The sequence below is a fragment of the Rattus norvegicus genome, chromosome 2, assembly GCF_036323735.1.
Source record: "Rattus norvegicus strain BN/NHsdMcwi chromosome 2, GRCr8, whole genome shotgun sequence".
NCBI classification, from domain to species: Eukaryota; Metazoa; Chordata; class Mammalia; order Rodentia; family Muridae; genus Rattus; species Rattus norvegicus.
The window spans coordinates 63072275-63085317 of NC_086020.1; the positions used below are offsets into that span (position 1 = coordinate 63072275).

Here is a 13043-nt window from a genome sequence, read left to right on the forward strand (position 1 = left end):
AGCCCTGGAGCTGCTCAGCCGTCCTGTTCTCCTGCCCCACCATAACCAGCTTACCTGCTTTGTCCAGGCGAGAGGTAGGGACAGCTCTTCTGCCTATAGTAGCAGTCAAGGATCAGGCCTGGCTCTCTTGAGTTCATGCCACTGGGACCTGCTCTCCCGTGCCCACACCACCAGGGCTAGCTCTACCCCATTACCCAGGTGAGCTCCTGGGCCTGCTCTCAAATGCTGTAGCCAGTGAGGGGTGGGGCTGGCTCGCCCTAGAAATATTTGTTTCTTAAGTCTTCCTCTCTTTGCCCCGTCTTTTTCTTCCCTCTTTCCTTTTTCCTTCCTTCTCCTTTTTCTTTCTTTTCTCTCACTGAGGTGCGATATGAAATGTAATTGGTGAGGAGGTTACCTTTGGCAGGCCCATGTCAAAGTGTGCCCCTGAGTAATTCCACCACACAGACCTGGTGCAAAAGAGGTTTTTATTCAGGGAAGAGAGAGGAGTGATAGATAGATAGATAGATAGATAGATAGATAGATAGATAGACAGATGATAGATAGATAGATAGATAGATACATACATACATACATACATACATACAGTAGCACCTAAGGAATGATCACACAATTTGTTGTTTGTCTTGCTTCTGTCTCCCACATGCTGAGACTAAAGACAAGCACAGTACCACCCAGCCACAGTTGTTTTAAATGTGAGGAGGGGACCTGGGGAAGGGGTAGAGAGGCAGGCAAGAGGGTATGTAGACAGATGGGAGCAGACTCGTGAGGGCAGAAAAAAGGGTGGGGGTGGGGGAGTCTACATGGTAGAGAAGTACCAGGAACACACAGGAGAAAAAAAAAGGAAGCAAAATTATTATGAAGTCTGAATTGGAAAGTCATGTACTGGCATACGAATAGACAAATCCAGAACATAAGAGTTATGTCTGGGGCTGGGGTAGGGTGGAGAGTGGGAATCAAGAGATCTACCGCTTGAAGTTTAAGTCACATTCAAGATGAAGGTGATTGGGATTCACATTTAAAACAACTGTGGCTGGGTGGTGCTGGTGCTGTGCTGGCATCTAGCTACCTACCTACCTGTCTGTCTATCTATCTATCTATCGAATCTATCTAGTGTTATATGTGTGTTGCTCTTACCTGTGCATGAACTTGGAGAGGCCAGAGATTGGCCTCGGGTATCCTCTTTAACTGTTTCACAAGCTTCCAAGATCTGTCTTTCTTAGCTCCCTAGGGCTGCTATTATAGAAATGTACTTGTGCCCATGAACTCTGGGATTTGAACTTTGCTCCTCACGAGAGCGCAGCAAGCAGTTTACTCACTGAGCCCTTCACTGGGCCCTCACAGTTTCTGAGGCAAGGTTTCTTACTGGGGCCTAGGCGCTTGCCCATTTGGCTAGGCTCACTGGCAAGGCAGCTTCCAGGAATCCGACTCTGCCTCCCGGATGCCAGTTTCTAATTTGTCCTCAAGCACTATACCCACTGACCACCTCGGCAACGAAGCTTCACATTTTACCCCATTTAAAAATCTCCATCGGGAGAGGAGCAACTGGCTCAACAGGCACAGCCTGTATACACAGCTTTGTACTTTTTGGATTTAACCTTATGAGTTAAATAACCAGTTAATTTACAAAGAACATTTAAAGCCAGTTGGCAAAGAATGACCTGAAAGGTGAAGGAACAAAAAGGTGACGTTATTGGAAGAAACTGGCTGAGGACAAAATGCTTTTGCAGGAAAAAGGGTTGAGGGTGGGAGGACCTACTGGGACTTATTGTCCACCTAGGAGTTGAGACAACGTATTTATGGGGGGTGGGGCGGGGGAGTCTGTCTAAACCTGTTTTACTCACTGCCTAAGGTTACTGTTTATTTTAAATAATACTGGATGGATCTACGATACCGTTTTTGGATAATGTTTTCTCACAAGTCCCGCCCTTCTTCTTCTCCAAACCCCTCTCGGGTTTGGCAGCTTTTCCTTTAACTTGATTTGCACAAACTGCCAAGCAAGCCAAGAGGATTTAACCTAGTAATTACATCGAAATAGATTTAGGGCTACAAAGACGTGGCATGAAACTCAAGAGGTTTACTGTCGCCATAAAAGGATCTTAAGGTCAGCTGTACAGTTCGCCGAGGCTACTTTACAACCGCCGTCAGAGGTAGGGAATACAAACTTTTACAAACGCAGTTCGTCAATTTGTTTAACCTCTCTACGCCAGAGCACAGTACATGAACACCTTTTGAAGCCCGAGAGTTAAGTTCCTCAGGCGGAGAGCCAAGCCCTTCCTGTAGGTAGTGGGGACCCGGGGCCACATTGGCTCAGCGCCTCGGAGGACTGATCCCCGGGGATGCTAAGGGCTCAGTGGGGTCCGCCCTCGCCTGGTCAAGGCTTCTGGGATCCAGGAGAGATCTTGCTGGTCGCTGGCGCCAGGCTGAACCATGAGCATGAACTGTGAGGCGGATGAAAGCCGGAGGCCACCGATCCCAACCACACTTTTCTAGACCCAGGGTTTGGCTTGCTCAAGAGCTCAAGTGTCCGCTGGGGCCGGAGGCGGCTAGCCACTCCCCTCGCTCGCGCCGCTTCCGGTACCCCGGCCCCGCCCCGCGCTGGCGCTGCCACATCCTCCGGTGACGTCAACGCGCGCCGCCATATTGGGAAGTGCCACCGCCGCCGCCTCCGCTCGGGCTCCTGGGCTGTGTGGGGCCACAGCCGCGGGCTGAAGGCTCCCTTGTGTATCCCATCGACGCCTGGCGCGCCCGCTTCGCTCAGACCCGGCTCCTCATGACTGCCTTCGGACCCGCAGCCCACGGACATCGCCCCAGCTCCGAGAATTAACACGGAAGCTCCTGGGGCCGGGACCGTGAGGGAGAGCCGGCCGGTCCCGCGTCCCTGTCGGTCTGGCGCGGCTCTTCGGCTGGAGCCATGACCTCGCTGACCCAGCGGAGCTCGGGCCTGGTGCAGCGGCGCACCGAGGCCTCGCGGAACGCTGCCGACAAGGAGCGGGCGGCGGGCGGCGGCGGCGGCAGCGGCGAGGATGAGGCGCAAAGCCGCCGCGACGAGCAGGACGACGACGACAAGGGCGACTCCAAGGAAACGCGGCTGACCCTGATGGAGGAGGTGCTCCTGCTGGGCCTCAAGGACCGAGAGGTGCGGGCGCGACGGGCCGGGCGGGGTGGCGGCGGGGGCGCAGGACCCAGGTGGCTCCAGGTGGGCGCCGGCCGAGGCCTCACCTGTCCCTGGTTGCGGAGCCCCGCGACCCTGATCGCCCTACTTGTCCCAAGGAATGTGGGAGTCAGCCCCTCTCCGGCGGGGCCCTGTGTGTTCCAGATCCACTCCAGTACCGAGTGCTTGGGGTTTTTCCTTCCTCTGTTCACAAGCACTCTTAGTTCCTAAGTCTTGGCAATCTTTGCTTTTCTTTTTCGCTTTCTGCCGCAAATGATTGCAGTTCCAACCCGAGACTGTTGAGATCCAAAGACCTGGGGCTACCGCTGCTCTCAAGTGTTGAGTTTTTGCAGCTTGTAAGACCTGGGAGAGGTTCACCGGTCTACTTGCTTTCGGCCTCTTTTTTATGTAAAACTTGAGTTGCGGCATGCTGTTAAGAATTAGCAAAGTTATTTTACTGAGCATTGTTTTAAAAAGTCAATACCAAGTTGTCGTAAAACCCTGGAAGTAACTTTTTAGATGAACTTGGTTTGAGTGAGCGAAGAGTTAGTATTACTGTTAGTAGATCTGTTGTCTCAGTTTTGCCATTTTAAGGGAGGGCTTGTGAAGTGCTGGGAAAAAAATACCAAGTTTGAGCTTTGATGAAAGGCTGCAAAGATTTAGGCTTAAGTTGTATTCTGACGTTTGGAAAGGTCCCTTGCACCCCAAATATTTAGGAATTTTACACATAGAAGTTGAAAATATGCTAGTGACCGTCTCTTTAATATCTATAATCTATAATCATCTATAAAGGTGATTATTTTTAAAGACAGACTTGCAGGTTTGGATGTTTCATAAATCGCGTACGATGAGTTGGCCCGGAAGTTTGTTTTGTTTCAGTGTGGTAAAACTCTAGACAACACATTTTATGAGTCAGACAGAAAGGTATTAGATCTTGTTTTTAAATGTTTTCAGAATTCAGGAAAGAGGGCAAACAAACAAACAAGCCGAAAACCCAATTCATCCCTGTAAAACAGTTTTCTAGTTCCTCAGACTGAGCAGCGGTAGAAAGATGAGTTTTTCCAGGGACTGTTCGTGATTCCCGGATATTAGATACTACACGGGGAAGTGCTTCTTTATGCCTTAATACCATTCAGCTTGAAAACGCTGAATGGCCCTCTGACTGTAAAAGGGGCACAGTACCTGTTTAATTACAGTTATAATGAGGAAAGTAAGTGGTATGTGTGTTTCATTTTTTGTTTTGGGGTGAAAAGCTAGATGTTAGTGCCATGGTAATGCAACTTTAGGAAGTATTAGATTTAGAAAGCAGATTTCTTGTAATAGACATTTATCTTTCCCTCCCTCCCCACTTTGGAACAAAACAGATTATGAGACATTTTTACAAAATACAAGAAAAGCTAAGTGAAGGCTACATTCCTGGGTCAGCATTTTGGTTCTGTGCAATAGAACTCGGTAAAGCTACAATGGAACAAAAAATTGGTTTTGGTATTGTCGCATTGAGAAACTGGTGAGAAAGTAAGTACCTTTTATTTTAGAGTCCTTACTCTAACTTTCTAAAATAAAGCTGTCAGCAGTTACTTTCCTGTGATTGGTTCCCATGAAAATAATCTGAAGATTTTTTTTGAAATTTAATGCTACAACATTTATCTAGTATTTTTCAAAGAGTTGAGGTTCTTTGATGCCAGGTAACTGGAACCATCTGTTGGGGTTATTTTGTATAAATAATAAGTATACTTCATAAGTCCTGGCCAAGGTTTGGGGGTGAGGTGGGCATTGATTTTTAAAAAATGTAGGCATGACCAAGAAGTGGTGGTGTGGCGGGGGTGGGGTTTGCATTGTCATCTTGGTTTTAGAATTCTCTTGTATGTAATTCTTCTTTCATTAAGTGTCTTATATACTAGTGACCAGTTCTGTTCTTTTTTTTTTTTTTAAAGATTTATTTATTTATTATGTGTAAGTACACTGTCACTGTCTTCAGACACACCAGAAGAGGGCACCAGATCTCATTACAGATGGTTGTGAGCCACCATGTGGTTGCTGGGAATTGAACTCAGGAGCCGTCAGTGCTCTGAACCTCTGAGCCATCTCTCCAGCCCTAGTGACCAGTTCTATAAACGTATCATCTACTTTTTGAGGGAAGTTCCCCCTTGTCTTTTTTTTTTTTTTTTTTTAAGATGAAGTCTTGGTTTCCTGCCTCTGTTTCCCTAGTCACTTAAGCCTGTTTGTTAAATATGTTATGAACTAAAGTTGTAGGGCTGGGAATCTAGCTCAGTTGATAGAGAGCTTTGGACGGAGTTCTGAATTTGATACCCTTCCCTGCACAAACTGGATTTGGAAGCTCATGCCTATAATTCCACTTGGAAGGCAAGAATATCAGAAGTTCAGGGTCATCTTCGCCCACATAGAAAGAGGCCAGCCTGGGCTCGCTCCCTCCCTCCCTCCCTCCCTCCCTCCCTCCCTCCTTCATCCATTTACTTATTTATTTTTGAATCTCAGGGCTTCTCCATGTAGTCCTGGCTGTTCTGGAACTCTGTAGACCAGGCTGGCCTTGAATTCACAGAGGTCCTTCTGCTTCTGCCTACAAAGTGCTGGGACTAAATGACATGTGCCACCACTGCCTAATAGGATTGCTTATTTGTTTCTTGTTTTTTTTTTTTGTTTGTTTGTTTTTTTTTTGTTGTTTTTGTTTTTTTTTAGATAGGGTCTAATGAAGGCCAGGCAGTGAATCCTCTCTGGATCCTCCTGTCTCTCTCTTTCAAATACTAGGGTTACTGACAGCTTCCAGATGGCTTCTTGAAGTATCTCCTAGTGTTTGTGTGTGTGTGTGTGTGTGTGTGTGTGTGTGTGTGTGTTACAGTTTTATCCAGTCAGGAAAAAGAGTAGTAGACTGAAAGGGCATTCTGGAGACCTTTTCAGAGCAGCCTTCTTGTGTGTACTGAGTTCTTGAATGTTTTTGTTGTTGTTTTGTTTGTCTGGGTTTTCTTTTTTAGTTTTCTTCCTGTTTTTTTCTAGTGTGTTTTTTTTAACTTTTTTTTTTCAGTCACCTGATTTTCTAAGGTTTAATAGCTTTTAGTAACATCCTCTTTAAGGTGCATGTCTAATGTTGTTAAGAGCTCTACTGCAGTGAAGCTTAAAAAGTGTGTAGTGATTAAGCTGGGTTTGTTTAGAGAAGAGATGATATTTGGCATGCCTCAGATGTACTGTATAGCCTGGTGGTTCTTGAATTTGAGGTCTTCTTGAATTGGTGACCCTTCCTCTCCTCCCTGCCTCCTCAGGACTGAGATAATAGGGTGGGTGTGCCCCAGACTTAGGAAGTTTAAACCATGAAACTGACTTTCTTGTTTTCACACTGTCCTCAAAGACGAGTTCATTTTGAAATTACTTGTAGAACACAGTACTTATCAAGATGTATAACTGTTTTGTAAAAATATTACCACTATATATGAAGTTAATGTAAAATAGTTCTGTTCTCAAATCTGTAAGACAGTTTATTCAGTTCATTTTCAGAATTTCAAGATGTGTTTTTTTTTTTTTTTTCTTTCTTTCTTTTTTTTTTTTTTTTTTTTGGAGCTGGGGACCGAACCCAGGGCCTTGAGCTTGCTAGGCAAGCGCTCTACCGCTGAGCCAAATCCCCAACCCCTCAAGATGTGTTAAAAGTAAAAAAAAAAATCTCATAAAAGCTTCAGAGTTTTGAATTTTATAATTTCTTTTCTAATAATTATATTCCCTTTATATTTTTGAAGGGTTTGAATTTTCATCTCTTTAAGCCAAATATAAAATTTAGAGCCTATATGAAAAATAAGTTGTAAAGATTGCAACCTGTTAGTGTGCTACAGTATTGCAATGTAACCTTGTGTGCACACTACAGTGTTACAATGTAGCATGCACTAACACTCATGTACGTGTGCTACAGTATTGCAGTGTGACCTTGTGTGCACACTACAGTGTTATAATGTAGCATGCACTAACACACACACACACACACACACACACACACACACACAGAGACTTGAAAACAGGATAGTTCTCTTCTTGTTTTGTAAGCATTAGATTTACAGGAGTAAAGTGCTGGCTGTGCTGGAAGAGGATCTCAGTTTGGGTAGCCAGAACTCTCATAAGCTGGGTCTGGTCAAGGCCCTTCTGTAATTCCAGTGCTCCTAAATCAATATGGGTGCTGCAGACAGGAGAATCCCTGGAAGCTTCCAGGCTTACTTTCCTGATGTGTGCAGCAGTGAACAACAAAAGAGCCTGTCTTGAGAGGTGGGAAGGGGTCCAGTTGAAGATGGCTTGGCTGAACTGACTCCTGGAAGCTGTGCTCTGACCTACAATGAAATAAATGGTGGGGGTGTGTGTGTGTGTGTGTGTGTGTGTGTGTGTGTGTGTGTGTGTGTGTCTGTCTCTGTCTGTCTGTCTCTGTCTGTCTGTGTCTCTGTGTCTGTACGTGTGAATGTGTTCACTGTAAGATAACAAACAAATAAATAAATGTAGCAAAATCTGGATGTTAGAAAGCAAGGGCTGAACTTTGAGGTTAGTCCTGTAACTGCCCAAATTGGCACAGCCACATTCACACATGTATACACATGCACACATTCATACATGAGATAGAGCAATAGAAAATGGTAGAATCATATTATTGTCCTTAGTTTTAGTGTTTTGATGGTGCTGGGGATTTAACCCAGGCCTTGAACCTGCTAAATAAGCAGCACTCTAAGCCAAACTACAAATCCATATGTAAGTATTTGGTTTACTTGCTTACTTTATTAGAGAAATTGTTCACTTGGTGTCAATAGATGTAATTAAAATTTTTTGTTTCTATAATTGGCTATCTCACCTTGTACCCCATGACTTTTAGTACATGTTCTAAGTAAATCATACACTTACTGAAGGTAATATTATTTCCAAGAGAATGAACACTAATTTTGGGGATGGTATTGGAAAAAACGTCTTCTTTTTGTGTATAGAGCGCTTAGACATCCAGCATGTAAATAGTCCATCATACATTCCAGGAGGGGAGAGATAACGGGATGGTGAAAACTGGTGGAGAGACAGAGGTTTCTTACCACAGAAAGCATTTTTGGTTTCTTTGGTGGAAATCATACTACATTTTGGTGTATGTGGCAATGAGGTTGGTACCCAGGGTTGCAACCCTGCCTACATGGTCTGAACTACATCCCTTCCCTAGAAATTTTCAGTGAAAGGGGGCAGTGGGGCATCCCTTGAGAGGCTGAGGCAGGGGGACTTCTGATCTCAGCACTTAGAGGCCAGTCTGCACAACTTAGCCCTTTTCTCAAAGAACAACAGACTCTATTGATAGAAATTTTATTTATAACAGAATTTGACTGAGACTAGTATGACTTGTAGAAAGTTACTAGTTAAAATTTTAGTAGTGATTTTTAGAGAGCATGGAAGATAACTTGTATTTGTCCACCCCTGGCTTTTTGAGAAAGACTAGAGATTGAAGAGCTTACAGTCAGTTTCTGGTGGGTGGTTATTGCTCCTTGGGATTCTTTCATGGTCAGGACTGAACTTGGGGCCTTGTGCCTGCTGGATTCTCTAAACCACCATCCTTGTCCTACCCTAGTTCCCCTTTTCCCTTCTTTTCCTTCCTCCTTTCCCCTCCCTCCCTCCCTCCCTCCCTCCCTTCCCCCCCTCTCAGATTTATATTATTTTATGTGCAAGAGTGTTTTACCTGCGGGTATGCATGTAGCATGTAAATGCCTGGTGCCCTTGGAGATCAAGGCATCCCGGGCTTCAGATCCTCTAAAACTGGAGTTTTGTGGATGGTTAATGAGCCAGCATGTTGGTACTAGGAACTAAACTTGGGTCTTCTGCAAAATCAGATGCCCTTAACTACTAAGCCATCCCCAATCCCCTAGTTTCAGTGTCTTAAATACAAATGTTGAATAATTTTGGACCATATTTAAAAAAAAAACCAAATTACATGTATTGAGTAGGGTTCGTCAATTTCTGAGACTAAACAAATTTAATCGATAATTTGTTTTCATTTAATCAAAATATGATACTCATGTGTCAGTCTCTTTGCTGGGGTGCTGAGGTTTCTAAGGTTTTTAGCTTTTGAGGGACATTCAGTATTCATAGTGAATACTCCTCTGAATACTCGCTCTCCAGATGATTTTTCGTATGATTGGATACTGACTTTAGAGGAAACAGAAGGTGTAGACTAGGGACTAGAGAGGAAGCCTCAGATCAGGAGCCAAGGGACTATTATCCTGGTTATATTTCTTTTTTTTTCCTTTTTTTTTTTTTCTTTTTTTTTTTTTTTCGGAGCTGGGGACCGAACCCAGGGCCTTGTGCTTGCTAGGCAAGCGCTCTACCACTGAGCTAAATCCCCAACCCCCTGGTTATATTTCTATTGCTGTGATTTCAACAAACAAACAAAAAATAACCACTAACGGCAACTTGGACAGGAAAGGGTTTATTTCAGCTTATAGTTGTAGTCTGTCTTGAAGGGAAGTCAAGATAGAAAATGTAGGCAGGAACTGAAGCAGAGCCACAGGGATACTCCCCCCTGGCTTGCTCAGTTTGCTTTCTTAGATATGTAAGAACACCTGCTGGAGACAGCCTCACCCATAGCGGCCTGGGTCCTTCCACATCAATCATCAATCAAGAAAATACCCTACATGCTTGCTTATAGGATAATCTTACAGGGACTTTTTCTCGATTTAGGTTCTGTGTTGTGGCTGTAGTTTGTGTCAAATTGACAAACTAACCAACGCGAACTACCCCTGGTTTTGACTTCTAGCTTTGTCTTTTTTAACTCCTCCTTGAGAGAACTAGACTAAATGTTTTTGAATTTTTAGACTTCATTGTTTCCTGGTCAAAACAGACCTCTATTTGTGGTCTGTCTAATAACCCGTTATAGAACCTAAGTGCTAAAAAAGGACTTAGGCTTAAAAAAAATGCTGTTGGCTGGTGCTTTATATACCCTCTTTACTCTCCCTCTTTCAGTTTGGAGAATCAAACTCCAACCTTGAGCCAACCACAGATCCCAGCTTCCACCATTGCCCTTAGCTCCTGACCATCCTGGTGGACATGAGACCTTAGTGAATATTTACTCATTCAGTTACTTACCCGTGCCTTTTCACTGAATCTCTCTCCCTCTGTGTGTGTGTGTGTGTCTGTCTGTCTATCTATCTGTCTGAGACTGTTACTGTCTCTGAATCTGTGTCTCTCTGTATCTCCCCCCACCCCCAGGTGTAAAAGTATCCTTCCCCCTCGGCTTTTTTGTAATCCCAAACCATCTGGGCTAGGAAATCTGGAAACCTCAAGTATTTTGGTTTCTTTTCCCTAGATGTAAGCCCAGAGTCTGGTTGTTTCCATTACTTCTCCTCTCTGGAATACGGTTCTCTCTGGAGGTATCAGAAGCCCCAAGTCCCCAATCAGTGACTTCATGGCAGCTGTGCTGTATAAAGTGATGGTGTAGTTGGCAGGCAGGAAGTCTTCTTTCCTTATGTCTTCTGTTCCCCAACAGAAAGCTTGTGAGGTGCTTTGTCTCTTTTGGCCCTTGTAATCAGTCCTTCCCACATTTCGATTATCTTATTTCCTCTTTGTTGGTGTTTTTATTTTTTTAGGGGAAGAGAATAATCTTTACTGCTTTCAAGGCCAGAATCTTCACAGAGGTGGCTAAGACAGAATTCTACACCCTTTAAAAATTATTTAGAACATGCCTTCTGTATTTGTGTTGGGTGTGTGGGTGCTGTGTGGAGGTCAGAGGACAACTTGGGTGAGTTGGCTCTCCCTCCACCGTGTGCGTGGTTTCTGGAGCTCAAACTGGACTTACCAGGTCTTGGGGGTGGCAAGTGCTTTGACACACTGTTTATTGTTGAGACAGGATCTCAGGTGCCCTAGGGTGGCCTCCAGCTCTGTGTGGCTGAGGATGTCCAGGAACTGACGATCCTTCTGCCTCCACTTGTGCAGAGTAATGCCAGGTTGGGGTTGCAGGCACTGTCCACCGTCCTTGGTTTATGTTAATACATTTGGGATGGACAAATATCCCAGTTGAGTTAAATCTCTAGCACTGGTCTACAGCCCTTTAAAGATATTTTTCCTTTTAAAAAATAAAATGTTATATGTAATTATACATAGTTTAAGTAACAATGAAAAACAACCATGAATTCGAAACAGCAAGGGGGGGAGTGTGTGGGATGGCTTGGAGGAAGGAAAAGGAAAGGGGGAAAGATGTAATTGTATTGTAAACTCTAAAATAATTTAAAAAATTAATGTAATTTTATTTGTGTGTGTTGTGGGGAGGGTCATATGCCTATTATCTGGCTGGCAACCAAGCTCCCAGGATCCATTGTGCTAGGGTTACAGGCACGCGTGGCCATCTCTAGCTTTTATGCAGGTCCTAGATGATTGAACTCCAGTCCTGGTGCTTTCACAGCAAGCAGTGTTACCCACTGAGCCATTTCCCTAGTCCCTACATTTCCTCCCTCATTTCCATATTTGTAAAAATCTTTACAATGTTGGGGATTGAACCCAGGGCATTAATATGCTAGGCAAGTCCCTGTCAGGGAACTGCATCCTTAGCTCTTCTTCTATGTCTTATTTTGAGACTGTAGCCCAGGCTGGTCCCAGACTTCTTGATTCAAGTGATCCTTCTGTTTCAGGCTCTCAAGTGTTGTTACTTTCAGGCTCCAGGTGCTCTGTGCTCCTGTACTTGGGAGATATTTGTGCATAGTGAGGTACAGGCTGTTACTTAACAGACATGAAACAAACGTTTAGACACGACACAGCAGTTACGATAGAGATTGTGTATGGGATAGAGTGTGAACAGGAAGTTAAAAGCTGGGTTGAGGGATTGGGGATTTAGCTCAGTGGTAGAGCGCTTGCCTAGGAAGCGCAAGGCCCTGGGTTCGATCCCCAGTTCCGAAAAAAAGAAAAAAAAAAAAAAAGCTGGGTTGATACTGGAAGCGGTGGTAGTTTTTAAAGACAGTGCTTTAAAGAGGACTTTTAGAAGATGTGAGTGTAGAAAGTAGTAGAAACTAGAAAGCAAAGTCACTGGTCTCGGGAGTACCAAAAATGTCTATAGTTTACTGCTCTGTGTGCATGCACATGGCACGTTATGTATACTTTTTACAGGTCACATTGCAACTTGTGAAAATGAGTTCTCTCTACCATGTGGGGCTTAGGGCATCAAGTTTGTAAACACCTATCTCACTGGCCTGAAATTATTAGAACTTGTAAAATTTGTTGCCAGTCTTGGATGGCGATTAAAAGATACATACTTATTTTTGACCTGTATTTAACTGCACTATATGCATGTGATGCCTCAAAAGATAAATTTTAAAAAATGAATGATTACTAGGATTTCACTGTCCCTATAATTATGGGAGAGATGGGGTTGAGTTTAAGGCACGAGAATAGTAGGAATATGCCTTTTAAACAAAATACAAGGAGTCTGTATATTTAGGAAAGTATAAGCTACCAAAAAATATAAAATAAGGACTGGAAACATGGCTCGGCAGTTAAGGGTGTTTGCTGCTGTTCCAGAGGACTGGAGTTGAGTTTCCAGCTCAATATTGCCTGTAACTCCAGTCCATGGCATATGGTACCCTCTTCTAGTCTTCTTGAGTACCTGTATACACAGATACACACACCCCAAAATCTTGTCTGGGAAGAGTGTCTCCATGATAAAGACTCTTGACTGGTGTGTGTGACACTGTATTTTCTTAGTACTGGAAGAAATTAAACCAATTAAACAAAAAATGGGAGATATACAGTTCATAATTGACCTTTATTCATTCAAAATTCTGCTTGTGATAATTATTTTATGCTAATTGTTGTGCTTTGGAGACAGATACATAAATACACAAAGATGTATGTACATGTGTATAATTAAAAACTGTGATAGCTATGCTGAAGAAAACAT

The 13043-nt window shown here is 43.8% G+C and overlaps 1 protein-coding gene across 2 annotated transcripts in view; it reads left to right on the top strand.

The window, feature by feature from the left end:
- The first annotated feature begins 335 nt into the window (after window positions 1–335).
- Golph3 (golgi phosphoprotein 3) overlaps window positions 336–13043 on the top strand; it is a 30482-nt gene continuing 17774 nt past the window's right edge. The window contains exon 1 of one of the 2 annotated variants that reach the window (XM_063282596.1): window positions 336–3136. In XM_063282596.1, coding sequence (XP_063138666.1) covers window positions 2912–3136 — 225 coding nt within the window. In that variant the 5' untranslated portion in view covers window positions 336–2911. The remainder of the gene's footprint in view (window positions 3137–13043) is intronic. The other variant, NM_023977.2, reaches the window with a different exon arrangement.